This window comes from Furipterus horrens, unplaced genomic scaffold, assembly GCF_987537825.1.
Source record: "Furipterus horrens unplaced genomic scaffold, mFurHor1.1.pri manual_scaffold_11, whole genome shotgun sequence".
NCBI classification, from domain to species: Eukaryota; Metazoa; Chordata; class Mammalia; order Chiroptera; family Furipteridae; genus Furipterus; species Furipterus horrens.
The window spans coordinates 33,686,931-33,704,319 of NW_028327181.1; the positions used below are offsets into that span (position 1 = coordinate 33,686,931).

A 17,389-nucleotide genomic window follows, 5' to 3' on the forward strand; every position below is an offset into this window, starting at 1 on the left:
TCCTCATACTTCAACCTCTCAACGCTCCCGCTCTGATACTGACAAGTCTTTGCAAATATTCTCCTCAGAGTAAATCTAATCACCCCTCTTCGACGTGCCATTCTTTATTGTTCCCCACTATTTAAGGTAATCAGGTCAAGCTCTCTAAAATGGCACAGAGACCTTCGCAAGCTGTCCCCTGCCTACCTTTGCAGCTTCACCTTTCCTTTCTCCCAGAGCCACTGTCCTTACTGCAGCGTCACCAAACCCTAATCCCCCTGCGCACACAGTGTGGTCTCCGGCCTTCGTACATTAGCTCTTGCCGTGCCCTTCAGATGCCCTCTCTCCTCCCTCATCCCCTAGCCAGCTCTTAATGTGCTTTTAAGGACTAGATCACGCATCATTTCTTCTAGGACAGAGTCCCAAACGCTCTCAGTTGACAGCATGTTTAGTGACTCCGTCATTTTTACATAGAGCCTACAGACCGACATAAATGCCTAATAGTCCAATTAGTAGCTAGATCCAAAGCACTTCATAGTATTTATCTCCTAACAACTTAAGGGCCATGTGAAAAAACAATACACATGAGTGAAAGAAAAGCAGTATCTTCATTTCATTCTTAATAACCACAACTAGTACTTACTGAAAGGATGTGTGTCTGTTGGGTGTTGCACAACTGCCCAGCCTCTAGTTTCCTGTTCCACGTTGGTTTTCACAGGCACTTGCTTCTTATCACAGCAGTTGCCCAACCCCAGTTCACAAAGATAGGCCATCAAGGGGAGTGCAATGCAGTCTAGGACTGAAACAGCAACTACTTTGAGCTCGTAGCTTATGGGAAGCCCAACAGGCGATGAGTATTTGCTATGTTTCCCTCCAAAATTTAAACTAACACATGGCACCTCGGCGTGTGCTGTGGCGTCCTGACCCAGAGCAGCTTTGTGTACAATCTGAGAACCTCTGCCCAGAACTCCCCCTTGCTGAGTTAGGACCCCCTTCCTGAGCTACCTCAGCACACGCTGTACAGCTCGGTCATGGCCATCACCACCGCACGTGTGAGCAGCTACTTGTGTGTCTGTTTCTTCCCCGAAGACTCTGGATTCTACAGGAGTGGGCAAAAGTAGGTTGCTGATAAGTGACATAATAATTAATAAATAACAATAGAAAATAAACTGTTTTGCAGACTGTAAACCTATTCTGCCCACCCCTGTAGAAGGGCGAGGACCTTTCTTTCCCCTTCTCATCCCCAGTGGTAGCACAGTGCCCAGCGTGCAGCTGGTGTGCAGCTTAAAGGAGCTGGACTGACAGGAGGGTCAGAACCACAGTGGACCTCAGGGAACCAGGGTGGCTGCACAGGAAGTCAGCTCGGATGACAACTAAACAGGAAGTGCCAGCCCAGCTCTAAACCTGTGGTTTGCAGAGGGAGTGAGAACCACTCCGTCAGGCGTGAGTCCAGCCTAGGGAATCCCACCGGAGGCTGGTGTCTCTGCAGGGGCACCAGCTTCAGGTCAGAAAGCTGTAGCCAATCCATTCTGACTTGCTTTTGGTTTCTTAGTAAAAGTTCCTTGTGAGGAGAAGGAAGAAGAGAGATTGGGAAGAAGGAAATGAGGGAAGGAGGGAGGTGGAAAGAAGAGAGGAAAGAGGGGGAAAGAAAGGAAAGGAAGAGGGAGAGAGGGAAGAAGTGTCTCCTGCTCAGTGCAAAGGGAGTTTTCCTTTCCAAGCCTCCTTTAAAGTCACGAGGGCATCTCTGCCCTGCTGCTTGGGTGGAGCCGTGGCCCTGGGGCCAGGCCAACCTGGAACCCAAAATTTAATGGAGCTGAGGGCTGGTGGAGGCACCTCAGCCATCCCAGTGGAAGAAGCAAGGCCACCAGGGGGTGCTGCTGGTTCTTTCCAGTCAGGCTGGTTTCCTCGCAGCTGCTTGCTTGAGTTTCTGATGTGCGATTACTTTTACCTGTTCTGTGCTGTTCTTCCTCATCATTAGCAGCACATGTGAATTTGCATTACTTTTCTTTCACATTTTGCTAAGAATAAACCCTACACATAATGGGGAAGGTTAGGTAGGACCAGGATCAGAAGAGAGATAACACCGGTAATTTCACATATGTCTCGCTGATTCTAATGACTGAGGTCCCACTGAAACAACTAACCTGTAAATGAACGGCTGGACCACTTGCCTTTGGGTTTCCAGGGTTAACCCTCTTTTCTGCTCGAGGTCTCTGCCAATTTCTGAGTCACTCTGAAGTTTGCAGCCATTCAGGCTCAGCCTGATATTTGGGGTTCACCCTGCACGCCCCACAGCCCACGGCACAGGCCTGTGGGGATGGACCGTGGCGTTGGGAGCTCTAGCTCAGTCTTTCTTCAGTGAGGTGCAGAGGGGAAGACACGTTCTGCTCACCTGTGGTCAGTCTGCACTGAGGACAGAGCTCAGAGAGCAAAACGAACCCCAGCTGCCCTCAGCCTGAGAGGGGATGAAGGAGCAGCAGAGCTCTGCCCATGGCTCCTTAGGGAAGCAGGGGTTTTATATTCCGGGGACCTCCTGCTTAGAGAATTCCACAGCTCTGCTTCAGACCCGTAACTGCTTTCCAGAAACAAAAAAAAACAGAACAGCTTTATAGCACATACTGCAGGACGTTTCTTCTGATAACTAACTTGAGTGCTTTGTGCTATAGATAGAGCTTCCTTTATTTTGGCTAAACTTTATTAGAGACAGTGCGTGATAGCCTGTCATAAAATAGGTTTTTCTTATCCTCACCCAAGGACATGCTTATTTGGTTTTTTAGAGAGATGGGGGGAGGGAAGGAGAAACAGAGGGCGAGAAGCATTGTTGTGAGAGAGAAACATCGATTGCTTGCCTGTCGTCTGCAAACCCACAGCCTAGGCGTGTGTTCCGACTGGGAATGGAACCCCACGACCTTTGGGTTTCCGGCATGACACTCCAGCCAACTGAGCCACACCGGCCAGGGCTGGCTACTCACCTTACCCTTTTCAATTACAGTCGACACTCAGTATTATATTGGTTTCCGGTGTACAGCAGTGTGTGCTTGGGCAATTAGACAATTTACAAAGTGATTCCCCAGACAATTCAGGTTCCCACCTGGCACCCTACATGGTTATTACAACATTAATAACTACATTCCCTATGCTGTACTTCACACCCTCATAACTACTCTGTAACTACCAATTTGTACTTTTTAAAAACTTTTTATTTTTATTGTTTTTGTATTACACTTGTCCCACTTTTTCCCCCCATTGCTCCCCCCCAACCCAGCCCACCCCCTCTCCCACAGTCAGTCCCCACCCTGTTGTCCATGTCCGTGGGTTATTTATACACGTTCCTTACTCAACCCTTCCCCTACTTACCCCCCTTCTCTCCCCCCCGGCCCCCCCCCCCCGGTAACTTACTCTGTTCAATTTTGTTCATTTATTTGTGTTGTTCATTAGTCTCCTGTATTAGGTGATATCACATGGTATTTTTCTTTCTTTGCCTGGCTTATTTCACTAAGCATAATTCTCTCTAATTCCATCCATGTTGTTGCAAATGGCAGGAGTTCCTTCTTTCTCTCTGCTGCATAGTATTCCATTGTGTAAATGTACCACAGTTTTTTGATCCACTCATCTACAGATGGGCACTTAGGCTGTTTACATAGGGGTGCATAGGTTCTTCTGAATTGGGGTTTACAGATTCTTTGGATATAATCCTAGCAGTGGAATCTCTAGTTCAAAGGGCAGTTCCATTTTTAGTTTTTTGAGGAAATTCCATACTGTTTTCCACAGTGGCTGCACCAGTCTGCATTCCCACCAACAGTGCAGTAGGGTTCCCGTTTCTCCACATCTTCACCAGCACTTGTTGCTTGTTGATTTGTTGATGATGGCCATTCTGACTGGTGTGAGGTGGTATCTCATTGTGGTTTGTATCTGCATCTCTCTGATGGCTAGTGATGTTGAGCATTCTTTCATATGCCTATAGACCCTCAGTCTATCCTCCTTGGAGAAGTGTTTGTTCAGGTCTTGGCCCACTTTTTAATTGGGCTCTGTCTTCTTGATGTTGAGATGTGTAACTTCTTTATATGTTTTGGAGATCAATCCCTTGTTTGAGGCATCACCAGTTTGTTCTTCTTAATCCCTTCATTGTTTCACCCCTCCCTCACTTCTGGCAACCATTCGTTCTCTGTGTCTATGAGTTTGTTTCTGCTTTATTTGTTCATTTGTTCTTTAGATTCCACATATAATGAAATCATATGGTATTTGTCTTTCTCTGTCTGACTTATTTCATTTAGCATTATTTCCTCTAGGTCCATCCCTGTTGTCTCAAGTGGTAAGATTTCATTCTGTTTTTTATGACCAAGTAACATTCCATCTTTTGTATATACCACATCTTCTTTATCCATTCAGCTAATGGACATTTAGGCTGCTTCCATATCTTGGTTATTGTTAATAATGCTGAAATGAGCATGGGATGCATATATCTTTTCCAGTTAGTGTTTTGGATTTCTTTGGTCATATATACAGAAATGGAATTGCTGGGTCATAAGGTAGTTCCGTTTTTAATTTTTTGAGGAACCTCCATGCACTTGAGTTCCCTTTCCTCCCCAGCACTTGCTGTTTGTTGATATATTGCTGATAGTCATTCTGACAGGTGTGAGGTGATACCTCATTGTAGTTTTAATTTGCATTTCTTTGATGAGTAGTGATGTTGAGCATCTTTTCATATGTCTATTGGCCATCTGTATGTCTTCTTTGGAGAGGTGTCTATTCAGGTCCTCTGCCCATTTTTTAATTGGATTGTTTGTTTTTATGGTATAAAGTTGTATGAGTTCTACATGAATTTTGGTTATTGATCCCTTATCAGATATACCATTGACAAATATCTTCTTCCATTCAGTATGTTGTCTTTTTGTTTCGTTGATGGTTTCCTTTGTTGTGCAAACTTTTTAGTTTGACATGTTTCCGTTGCTCAAGGAGATAGATTTAAAAAAATATTGCTAAGAAAAATGTGAGAGAGTTCACTGTTTATGTCTTCCAGGAGTTTTATGGTTTTGAGTCTTACATTTAAGTCTTTAATCCATACTGAGCTTATTCTTGTGTGTGGTGTAGGAAGGTGGTCTAGTTTCTTTCTTTTTTTTTTTTTTTTGCATGTATTTGTCCAATTTTTGTAGCACCATTTACTGAATAGACTGTTTTTTACACCATGGTATATTCTTGCCTTTTTTTGTCTTACATTAATTGACCATGTAGACATGGGTTTATTTCTGGGCTCTCTTATTCTGTTTCATTGGTCTGTGTGTTTTTATGTCAGTAACACACTGTTTTGATCTTTTTAATGTATTATTGCATTTGGCTTGCCAATATGAAGATTTTTGCATCTATGTTTATCAGGGATGATATTGGCCTATAATTTTCTATTTTTGCAATGTCTTTGTCATGTTGTATAATCAAAATAATTCTGGTCTTGTAAAATGAGCTTGGGAAGCTTTCCTCCTCTTGAATTTTTTGGAATAGTTTGAGAAAGAGAGGTGTTATTTCCATAAAATTGAAGATCTTTCCAACTTGTCTACAGAAAGAATTTGGGTTTTCATAAACTTGTATCATAGCCTTATCACCCAAAACTTTTGTTATCTTTCTCAGTTGTCGTTTTGAACCCTCTCCAAAACTTGTCTTCTGAGTTAGAAAGGCCATGATTTAATGAGACCTTTCATTTCCAGAGGCTACTCCTAGTGCTTAAAGAAAAATAAATTTCAGCAGGATATATTTCTTTGGGGAAGGACATAGGAAAAAAGAAATTGGATCCTTTATATAAATAGCACATTGTACCACAAATGAGTTTTCCTTTTCTCAACTGTTTTTGAAACAGTAAGTCTTTTTTGATTAATTTAATCCCTCTGAGGTTCTAACTTCTAAAACACTACGATTTGCATTCTTCTGTTGGGTATGTGGCTTCTGGATGTGAAGAAGGGCAAGGTGTGTGGCTTCTGATTGCCTGATAAACAGTAAAGGACACGGGACTGGGAACAAGGCTGCAGTGAAGCACCTTCTATGGGAATGGGGGTTGGGGGGGGGGGACACCTGTATTCTAGTCTTTCGCTCAGCAGCTTCTGTCCCGAGAGATTGTGCTCTGCGGGGTTTGTGGCGTCAGTCTGGCTTCTTCTTACTCCATCTTACTGTCGTAGGCGTGCTTCTGTAACGCTTGTCTGCTTCGCTGTGCAGGCTTCTCTATCCTGATCTGTCGGCATCTGAGCTCAGACTCTCCAGAGGGAAAGTAAGGCTGTGCACTTACCAGCAGGCTGTGGAGCAGAGCAGCGGTCAGGTCTTCACTTGACCGTCACCTCAGCCAGCTGCCCTGAACATGCCAGCTGACTTCCCTCCCCGATCCCTGTGTAAAGTGCAGAACGTGGGTTGCAGGTGATTTCTGAGGTCCCTCTATGATCCTCACAGCATCAGCTATTCCCATTGCTCCATAGAGGGACCAGAGAGAGGATCTGGGTTCCCCAGCTAATTAGGAGGAGACATGGAGAGAGTGTTGATCTAACCGGAGTTTCCTCCCTTCTCTCCTCTCTCCCAGGGACCTAGAATCAGTGTGGTACAAAGGGACAGGATGAGTGTTCATTGGTCATCTCCCGTGTGTCAGGCACTGTACAAGCAGTGTCTATCACAACTCCACCCGTCCCTCCCCAGAGTAGCCACATCTGCAGGTCTCACTGCAGTGTCCCTTCGGTACTGACGGTTCTCTGACCGGTCAGCTGAGGTTAGGTGTCCCTGTGCTGTGTTACGGTTCCCTAGACTTTCCCTTCGTCACCCTGACCACAGATGTAACTAATTACCTGTACAGTTAGTTTCCATGACTGCTCTGCTGAACTCTCCACGAGGGAGGGACCATGTACATCTTGTTATTCACTGTGCTCCTAGAGCCTAGCACAGTGCTGACAAAATAATAGCAACTCAGTAAATATTTCTTGAGTAAACATAAGCAGACCCTGGCTGGTTTGGCTCAGTGGATTGAGCGTCGGCCTGCGAGCTAAGTGTCGCTGGTTCGATCTTCCAGTCAGGGCACATCAGAGAAGGAAAACTCTGACTCCAAAAAACCTCCGCTGCTTTGCGGCATACCTCTTCAGGGGAAAGGCTAAGGGAGTAAACCCCGACAGAAAATCCGGAGCCGGAGTCCCTAAGGCGGTTTGACGTTGTAGTCAACACCGGCAACTCCTGCGGCGCACCTGAAGCCAAGCTGTATTGACTCCGTCTTTCCCTTGGACCCTTCAGCTGCGAAGAGAGGGGGGGTCTGCTGCATGGGCAACAGCAGACCCTCCATGTCGCCCTGCCCAGGCTCTGTAGCTTCAGCTTCACTGGAGAGGACACTCCAGCGTCATCGCACGATGTCGATTCAACACGGGAGGAGACAGATACCGTGTCACTCCCGAGTCGGACTGCACGGCCATTCTCGGCGGTGCAGATAGACTCTTGAGAAGCTACACCGTCGTCTCTCGAGACGGACGGCTGCCGACGAAACATAAGCATGAATGGATGAACAGCAAAGCTGGATACAAACTCAGAACCTCTGGCCCTTGGAGACCAGTCTGAACTTTCAGAAGCGCTCTACTCTGCTTGTGCACAGGGTCTTGCTCTAGAACCACCCTTGTTTCACCAGCAGTGGTGACGGCAGCACTGGCCGTGACCCCAACAATTCTGTAAAATGTTGGAGGATGAGTCCAGCCTGGGGCTGGCGGTGGTGCTTGGAGGTGTGTGGAAGGAGGCACTGAACTGAACCAAACCAAATGCCCTCGTGGGCATTTAGCCCCACTTTCTAACATACTTTGCCAAGGGGCTGCCAATAGAAAAACAAGAGTCTGCAAGGGTTCTGGGTCAGTAAGGGTGAGTGGATGAAAATGGAGGAGGAAAAACCAAGACATGACAACCTTTAGGGAAGCAGAAATAAAACTAATGTGACACCTGCTGAAAATAGGCTGCGTGGCTGTCGGGCTTCAAGCAGATCCAGGGCCAGTCACATGGAAATTAATTCCAAGTGCTGTGCCCCTGTGCCTGCTGTGACCCTGGGGGACACCCGCCGCGACCCTGGGCGGCATGTGCTGTGACCCTGGGGGATGCCCACTCTGATCCAGGGGGGCACCTGCTGTGACCCTGGGGGACACCCACTGCCCTGCTTCCCGTGTCTCCCCCCACCAATAGGGAGGCTTGGATGTCTCTTACTTCACACTTGCTCTTGCTATGAGAAGAGCTGATAGGAGGCTAAAAATACTAACAATAGAAATTTGATTTTTTCTTCCAGACAAAAAGCCTTGGCATCCACAGGAGGAAGAAGTGTTCAGGCAGCATGTGACTGGTTAGTATAAAATAAATAAATTGAGGAAATAGCACATAATTAACTCCAAGTACATGTGGATGAGCAGGGATGAACCAGCCCCTCTTTAATGAGCCCTGGGGGAGGGGGCTTCATTACAGAGGGGGAGAGAGAGTCAAAAGGCCATGTGACTAGACCACTTATCAAGCCAGTTGCCCCCTCTGCCCTGACCCCAGAGTGTGCTTTGCCTTAGCAGTGGTTAGGGAAGCTCAAAGTATTCCTAAGAGAGAGTCCCTATCACAAAATCTGCCCTCCCTCCAGTCACTTGAAGGTACGCTTAAGTGTGAGGCTGCTGGGCAAATCAATTTAGAAAAAAACTCTTCACTGTTCAGGGCATCACTACCCAGGGCAGACCCTCAAGGCGACCCTCCCGAGCTTTCCTTTGTGTTTTGGAAGCACTTGGGTTTAATCATAGGTGTAACTGGAAGACCAGGCTGGGTTGAAACTGTGCTGGCGGATGAGGAAAGGACCTGGGGTTTATCTGCGAATGCTCCCTAGAAAGCGACGTCAGGCTTTCCAGAGCGCTGTGTGGGGCAGATGCAGCATGACAGGCAGAAAAGAAACGGCGGTGTCTGAGAGCTGGTTACAAAGTGTGAGCTTCGAGGGGCTGATGTTTTAAAGCACAAAAGTGAAAACCCTTCCCCTTGCAGTGTCTGAAGTGTGGTGCATGTGGAGTACATGCCTGTCTCTTTGAGTCTCCCTTCCCATCCATTATTCTCAAGCAAGGCCTGCCCAGCTCTCTTCTCCTTCTCCCTCGCAGGCTGTTCTCCCATGTGGGTGACCCCTTCCTGGACGACCCCCTGCCCCGGGAGTACGTGCTCTACCTCCGCCCCACGGGCCCCTTGGCACAGAAGCTCTCCGACTTCTGGCAGCAGTCAAAGCAGATCTGCGGGAAGAACAAAGCACACAACATCTTTCCCCACATCACCCTCTGCCAGTTCTTTATGGTGAGCCTGGCGCCCTGTCCCAGCCCACCTTCTGGGACCTGGAGTCCAAGCCGGAAGACTCTCGGGAAGCCGGCAGAAATAGTCATGGGCTCCCAGCCTCGGGTGAGCCTTCAGGTAGTCAGTGAGGTCCACAGCTCCTCCTTTTCATGTGCCAGGGCCAGGATCATCCCAGATTTGGTGTCATCATGATGTCCATCTGCGCCTCACGACCCTAGGGACAAGCCTGACACACACGTTGGTCTGGCAGCCACCATAGGAATGGCTTCACTGACTCACTTCACCCTTACGTATTGCCTGCCTTTCTCTCTTACAACAAGGAAAGTAGAAATTAGGGAGCTGGGAACAAGAAACGTAGTCTGTGGACAGGGGAAGCTGTGGGAGCCAGGTGGCCACTGTCCTTCCACAGGTTTTGTCTTAGTAATTTTTCTAGAGATGCAGAGACACCTGTCACCTGGCATAGTTGCCTAGTCCATAATCCCAGCTACCACAAAAATTATTTGATAACCAGATAAATCCCTCTCTCTGTAATAAATACATCAATCTATTTTAGCTCCCTGTGGAGATGTGGAAGAATTGGTTTATATGGGTGTATTCAAACAAGGCAGAATGGTAGCACTTTAAGACAATATCCTGTTTATTCTCTCTCTTTCTCCCCCACCCCCTCTCTCTTTATATAAAAACATGTTCCTAACACTTTCTCTCTTACCATTCACTCAAAAATTAAAATGATTATCATTTCCTCTTAGTCATCCCGGCTGTTTCTCAAAATCTTTTGGAGTCGTAGAGACACTCATTCTTTCTCCCTGTGCTCCCAAGAGGGTGGAGGGTGGTGCCACGGCTCTGTGAGCTTTCCTTCCCAGCTGTCACGGGAGTGCAAGTAGCATCAACTTCTGACCACTTAAGCGGAACAGAAGAAGCACAGATGATGCGCGACAGCAGAAAACACAATAATGTGTCCTAGGAACCGTCTGTTCTAGGACATCCCTCCCTACTTTTCCTTCTGCAGGGCCAGGCCTCCTGCATCTGGCTGGGTTCCGAGGGGCAGAACAGAGCAGGGAGGGAGGGGAGATGTCAGCCATTGCCCCCGATTAACTTACCAGTTGGAAAACGCGTTTCCAGATAACTGGGAGCTTCTCCCTCCTCCTAGACAGAGGTAATGGTTTAGTAAGTGCACCATCAGCCTCCAGCTCTGGGCAGAGGACCCAGCTGCTCACCAGCCGCAGCTGTCCCTCTCCCCTGGCCTGTGAGTGAAGCTGCCACTTTCCCCACAGTGTGAAGACAGCAAGGTAGATGCGCTGGCGGAGGCCCTGCAGACCACCGTCGGCCGCTGGAGATGCAAGTTCTCGTCCCCGCTGCCTCTGGAACTCTACACCTCGTCTAACTTCATCGGCCTCTTCGTGAAGGAGGAGAGTGCAGAGGGCCTCAAGAAGTTTGCCGCTGACTTTGCTGCGGAGGCTGCATCTAAAACCGGTGAGCCAGCATGGCTGCCAGGCCAGCCCTGGTCCTGGTCACCAGAGAGTCGGAAAGAAAGGAAAGAGGAAGTTGCTGTGGAAGGTGGGGTGGAGTCGGGAGGTGAAAGGCCCCAGGAGTGGGCGGAATGTGGCCCAGAACGCCCGTTTTCTGTAGCACCGCACACCCCTTTGCTCCCTTTTGAAAATATTAAACTACTGTTGGGCTAGGTTTCCTGAGACAATGTCCAGGGCCTACTCCCTAACAGCCCAGGTAAAGGTGCACAAGTGATTGCTCCCCACTGAGCTAGAAATGCATTTCCTGGGAGCACCACTTCAGAATTAAGTAACCTTCCTTCCTTTCTTCCTTCCTTCCTTCCTTCCTTCCTTCCTTCCTTCCTTCCTCCCTCCCTCCCTCCCTGCCTCCCTCCCTCCCTCCCATGTAGCATTTGTCTGGGCCTCACAGCCCCTCCATGAGGGCCCTGGGCTTTGCTCAGGGGGCATCATAGCCCAGAGAGTACAGTAGAGCCACTTAGTGTCAAACAATAATGATATGCACAGAGCCTGTGCCCTTCAACTCACTGAACCCCATTAGACAGGCCCCTAAGCCTCAAACATCACCCCAGCGAGGACGTCACCCCAGCAAGATGGCCTGCTGTTTTCATGGATGCTCTTAGTGTAGGCACCTGAGGTTTCCTGTCAGAGGACTTGGCTTAAAGGGAGGCTTAGGCTGTATGTTGACGTAGCGGCAAGAGGCACAGAGAGGGAAAGAGGGAGAAGTGTGTCAAGCTTCTCCTCTCTGACTACGGGTGCAGACAGGCTCACTTTGCGCAACAAGAGCCTCACCTGCACTGGGACGGGCAGACGCTGGGCTGAGCGGAGTCCCTGTTGGCTCCTTAAGAGCAAACTTACAATCAGCAGCTGTTCTGGGGACCTGCTGTGTGTTTAAGAAGTGGTTTCTCCTGCCAGAGGCTCAGTGGAAAGCCAGCTTCAGGCACCGCGTGCTGAAGGGGCTCTGAGCAGGGGCACAGGTTGGGGGGCTCCACCTTCGCGGAAGGGAAGAGACCCTCGCACGCCTGGCTGGGACGCTGCTCATCCTCAGGAGGGAGGCGAGCGCGGGCGCGGGCCGCGGGGGCGCGCGCAGGGAAAGCCGCGTGTGTGCAGAGGACGGGGTGCGCGGCCCGGCCCGGGGAGCACAGCGAGCACAGCGAGGCCGATGTTTGTCTGCGGCCTCCGGACCTGAGCCCTCACCTGCCTTCGTTCCCTTCTGCTGGTCTCATCCCCAGCCAGCACCTTCTGCTCTGCGTCCTTCTTTGCTAGGAAAGCCCCCGATGAGGCTCGGGGCTCTGGGAAGGATGCGGTGAAGGCTGGTGCCGCCGAGCGAGTCGCAGTGAGGCCTCTGCCCTCAGAGGGGCCCCGGGCCTTTAGGATGCCTCCTCAGTGTGGGGAGTGGGGACCCTAGGCCCCCTCAGGTGCCCCGTCTGCTCTCTGACTGGGTGCAGCCTGTGGGTTCACAGGAGATAGGTATTTCAGAGACCGGCCCCTGGGAGGAGTTACTGCCCGTCTCTGTCCCTCTGTCTTAGGGAAATAGCCTTCCATCCCCAGCAGCTACAACTCCACGGAAAACCAAGCCGACGTTGTAGCAGCAAACCCAAACCCTTCTCCCGCGAGCCAAGCGGCCCGGCGGCACTGCGGCCGGCTCCCGCTGTCCTGGGGCGCGCAGTCCCCGCCGGGCCCAGCGCTCCGCCCTCGCGCCGCCCCTGCCGGTGGCTGCTGCACGGGGGCTGCCCTGGGTCAGCGCCGCGCCTCGCAAGCGGCAAGCAGGCCGTCCTGCCCCCGCCCTTCGCTGCGTGTGTTGGTATTCCAGATTTAGGGTTGTCCTCTGTCTGGGTCCTTTCAGAGAGCCACACGTGTGTGTGCTGTTCATTCAGAACCTCTGAAAGCCTGTCACGTGCTCAGCACTGGGGACACAGGGTGAAGGATACCCAGAGCCCTTGGCCCTCGGGGGCTCACGCCAGAGAAGTAGGTGCAGCACAGTAGAAAAGGTGCTCAAAAGCAAAAGATTCCCCTCTGCTTCTGTCTCTGTGTGATTTGAGCAAGCCCCTCAATTTCTCAAATTCCCCCAGTTCCCTCTAGTTTCATCTTCTTCATTGTCTAGCTTGGACAGCAGAGACATACAAAAGAGAAATAAAAGCCATTCCCTTGAAGGGTAGGTTGGTTGGTTTTATTTCGTATTTGAGGATGTCTTAGAATAACAGTCTGTCTACTTTAAACCAATGGTCCTCAACAAGGGCAGTCTTGCCCCCCCCCCCCCAGGTCATGGACATTTGGCAATATCTGGGGGCATTTTGGTTGTCACAAGTTGAAGGTGCTACTGGCATCTGGCGGGGTAGAGGCCACAGATGCAGCTAAAGGCCCTACGATGCACAACAAAGGGTGATTTGACCCAAATGCCTTAAGAAACCCTGTTTTAAACTGAAAATATTCTTTTTCCCTTATTTCTCCATCAGAGCCACCCAGAAGCTAAGAGACTTGATTTTGAACAAAGGCAGTATAACTCTGAGAATTGCATGATTACAAAATTTGCTCTTTATTTCTACATAAATTTGCTCATCCCCTCAGGCCTCGGTTTCCTCCTCTGAATGGTGGGGACAGTGTGATGCAGAGTTGTTGTAAGGAGGAGCCAACCAAAATGATCACCTCGTAGCGGGTCCATGACTCCTACAGAAGTGTTCCTCTTTCTCTCTCAGACTGTGGGTAGATTCAGGATTTGTTCGTACCCACCCCCTGTATTCTGCTGCTGTGAAGGAGAGAAAGAGCTTTTGTCTGACAGTGAACTCCGCCCTTTGTTCATTGGGGAGCTGGTTTCTATGTTCTTCCTCAAGCCCCCCCATCGCCGTGATCGCCACATTATCACAACTGGCTGTTCCCTTCCTCTTCCAGAAGTCCACGTGGAACCTCATAAGAAGCAGCTGCATGTGACCCTGGCTTACCACTTCCAAGCCAGCCACCTACCCACCCTAGAGAAACTGGCCCAGAACATCGATGTCAAACTAGGGTGTGACTGGGTGGCCACCATATTCTCTCGGGATATCCGATTCGCAAACCATGAGGTAACATCTCACTGTGGCCCCTGCCACTCCCAGCGCTGCCAGGTGTAGACAGCAGCTCACTGCAGTAGATTCGTGGGCGCCAGAGCAGGCCCATGAACAAGACCAGACAGGAGTCTGTGGGCCAGGACTTTGTCCAGGACTCTGCCTGACTCACTAGGGAGCTTTAAGCCTACATTCTTTCTCTCTGGGTGCCAAGTGGCCCATCTGTGTGATAGCCACACAGGTCTCCCTGCCAAGCCAACCTTATTGGAATGACACAGATATGAAATATGAGAGTAGGTAGAAAGTATGTTGGAAAAATTTTAATATTCTAGCAATTCATGGCGTTAACAGATAGCAGACATCACCCTGATCTTAAGTGAGGAGAAGAGCACATAAATACAAAAAAAATCTGTGAACACACAATCAACACATATTTGCTGACTACCTACAACATGCAAGGTACCATGGAACAGACTAGAATTCTAAAATGTGGCGCTGTCTTCAAGGAGCTTTGAGTCCAGCAGGGGAGAGACAATGGGCACTCACGAAGTGACAGCAGAGACTACACACTGGGGGAGTTTATGTGCGTCACCCGGGAGGTCTGAGTGGGAAAGGTGAATCCCAATGCAGGTGGAAAGGCTGGCGTGATCCTAGCATTACTGTTTTGAGGGAACTGACATTGCATTCCAGGACAAATACGTGCCATCTCTGAAGAGTAATATTGTCCTTTTTATTCCTGAAGAAGACCCTGAGACACAAAGGCATTAAGTGGCTGGTCCAAAGCTAAACAGTGACTTAGGACCAGAGCTGAAACCAGAATTCAGGGATTCTGACCAATAAAGATGGGCAGTCCAACCCAAAAAGGACCTCCTAGTTTGATGAAAAATTTGTTATCCAGTTTAACTACTTTTATTAAACAACACATATTTGTTTCCTAGTTTTTCAGCAGAAGAAGTGACTTTTTTAAGTTTATATGGTCTTTTAACATCTCTTTTAGGTATTTCTTTTAATATGAAAAATAGTTCGAACCTCAGGGTCTAGGCCAGGCAACCTCATCGTTGATTTGGAAGTGTTGGGAAGAGCCGGCCATGCATCCCAGGTCCAGGCCTGGTGGTGGGGCCTGTAAGTGTTGGGGACACAGGGTTTTGTCTGACTCTAGTGATGGGAATACTGTGCCTTCCTTCTGAGTCATTTGATGAGAATTTCTGTGGAGACACAACAAGGAGACTGGGCTTGATTTACTTAAAAATTCTAACATCTCCTGGAATTGCTTAGAAGGAGCCCTAAATATAACAAGAGGTGTGGCTGATTGGACTCCTTCCCCGTGAGAGCAAAGAAAAAAATCAAGGGTTGCATCCATCCAAATGGTCTCTGGGAAGTCACCTTTCTAAAGGAAGGAAGGTAGCACTGGAATTTTACAAGGGATCTCTGCTAATCAACACTGTCCCCCAGTTAATTCAAAGGGTAATTGCTTTTCTGCCTGACCCACATCATGCTCAGTCGGCACTGAGGGGAGGAGGCAGCCAGCGCACACATGAATTATTTTCTAAAAATAACTTGGCCTCTTTTATCTCTTATTTGTTAAAGCTCGTTTATTACTCTTCCTTCTGATAAAGCTCTCCCTTGGAGGTCATTTAGATTTACCTGAGCCCCCTGCAAGTGTAAACCTGTTCTTGCCTTCCCTCTTCTGTTACTGGGAGGCCAGTTTGATTGGTCATTCCAATGAACTAACAATGTCCAGAAAAGAAGGAGGCTTAGGAGAGGATACTCAGCCAGTGATACATAGAAAACTCTTGCATCTCACCCCCCCGCTGTTTAGAGTCTCACTCCATTGGGACTTGGAATTGCTGTGTCACTGATACTTGGGCAAGCAAGTTGTACATGATGAGCAATAGAAATCTAGAGGAAGGACAGACTTGTACAAAAAAAAAACAAATTCTGGAGTTGGTACACATGGCTTCAAATCCTGGCTCTGTCACTCCAGCAGTTGCTGGGTCACTTTTATAGTAACTCCAGTCTTTGGTTTTCTCATATGTAAGGTGGTGATGGTATTTTGCTGGACTGTTGTGTGGACTGAATAGAAGGATCTGTGGGAAGGCTGGGCGCAGAGTGGGTGTGACAACAGCCACTGAGGCTGCAGCTGTTACTGTCACTAAACGGAAGGGCTTTGATGGGAGAAAAGTGCAGTTCCTGTCGTCACACAGGGCTGCCGCTGCCCTTCCCGCGTGCCCGGTCAGCAGCTGTGAGCTCCATCCCTGTGCAGGGAGGGAAGCATCGTTGAGATGGACTCAAGGGTTCTTACCAGTAGATGGTGAAGCAAAGGGACATCGGCGCCCATGCCCTGATCTCTCAGACTCAGGCTGACAGCGCGCGTGCTTCTGATGCACAGAGCGGCCGGTGGGGGCGTGCACATCAGTCCCGATTCTACATTTGCCACAGCACCTCCATGCTGTTCTGTTTTGTTTTGTTTTTTGCTTATTCAATACATCAAACCTGCTTTTTGTCCCACCGCGCTCTGCCTTGAACACCCTGTCTCCTACACTTCTTTGCTGGGCCTGCATTTCCCTGGAGGTAACCTAGAGACAGTACACTCAGCCGCATAAGCCATGGGAGGAATGAGCTCTTCTCTGAAGTCCTTTCGAATTTCTGAGAGAAAAGGCAATATGGGGTGAAGGCATTGTCAGCGAGGCTCTGCTATGCTTGAGTGTCTAGAATTGCTCCCTGAGGCCCAGGGCCTTGCTTCGCCCAGTTCCAGGAAAAGGAACATTCCTTTGGGCTCAGAGGTTCTTGTGAATACTTTTTTCTTTCAACTGCTTTAACAACCCAGCAGAAAACCTCCGTGGTTAGTTTGTGAAAGTGGTTTGAGTCTATATGAGGCAGCGGGAAGGGGAAAAGAGTGGAGAGGGGACTGGGGGCGAAGAAGACCTGGAGCGGAAGGATGCTGGTGTGCAGAGGGGGCTCCGAATCAGAGGACCGTCAGCACCCAGTGGCGCAGTCGAGCTCTGTGCATGACCACCTTTGTTCTCTGAGAAAGATCCTGTTTCTCCTGGCCCCTTTCACTAGACAGTTCCAGAAGTAAAGTCTTCCTCAAGAACATGTTCTGAGTTGCTCCCAGGCCTTCCCACCACAGGGTCCGCGGGCAGGTCAGCTAGAAGGGGTGGCGGCACCTGGCCATCGAGGCCTCGAGGCTCAGTAGAAGCAGCCATACCCTTTCTGTGCACAAAGCTCTGTCCTAAAGAGTTTTCTTACGTTGTCCCTTTTAACTTAGAGTTTAGGTATTGTTTCACAGATGAGACAACTGAGGCCAAAGCTAAAAACCTGACAGTGGAGCCAGAAGACACAGCCTGCCGCTAGCGGCTTCGGGACCAGGGAAAGCTGTTACACAGTCTGCATCTTGGTGTCCCTTGTGAAGCAAATGGGACAGGAAATGTTTTCCTTACTATTGAGGGCTCCCGTTGTTAATTAAAAAAAATAAAAAGCCCTGAAATGGATGTGGCGTGTGCCTATGATGTTTGTATACACCAGGGGAGGAGGCAGCAATGGAACAAATCAGCCAAGCAGCATGGCCTGTGG

At 49.1% G+C, this 17,389-nt stretch overlaps 1 protein-coding gene across 1 annotated transcript in view; it reads left to right on the forward strand.

Moving 5' to 3' along the window:
* Positions 1-17,389, forward strand: part of UBASH3B (ubiquitin associated and SH3 domain containing B) — a 150,362-nt gene that overhangs the window by 95,012 nt on the left and 37,961 nt on the right. Inside the window, exons 2-5 of the mRNA XM_090291850.1 lie at positions 8,255-8,308; positions 9,087-9,273; positions 10,545-10,743; positions 13,665-13,834. Coding sequence (XP_090147976.1) covers positions 8,255-8,308; positions 9,087-9,273; positions 10,545-10,743; positions 13,665-13,834 — 610 coding nt within the window. The remainder of the gene's footprint in view (positions 1-8,254; positions 8,309-9,086; positions 9,274-10,544; positions 10,744-13,664; positions 13,835-17,389) is intronic.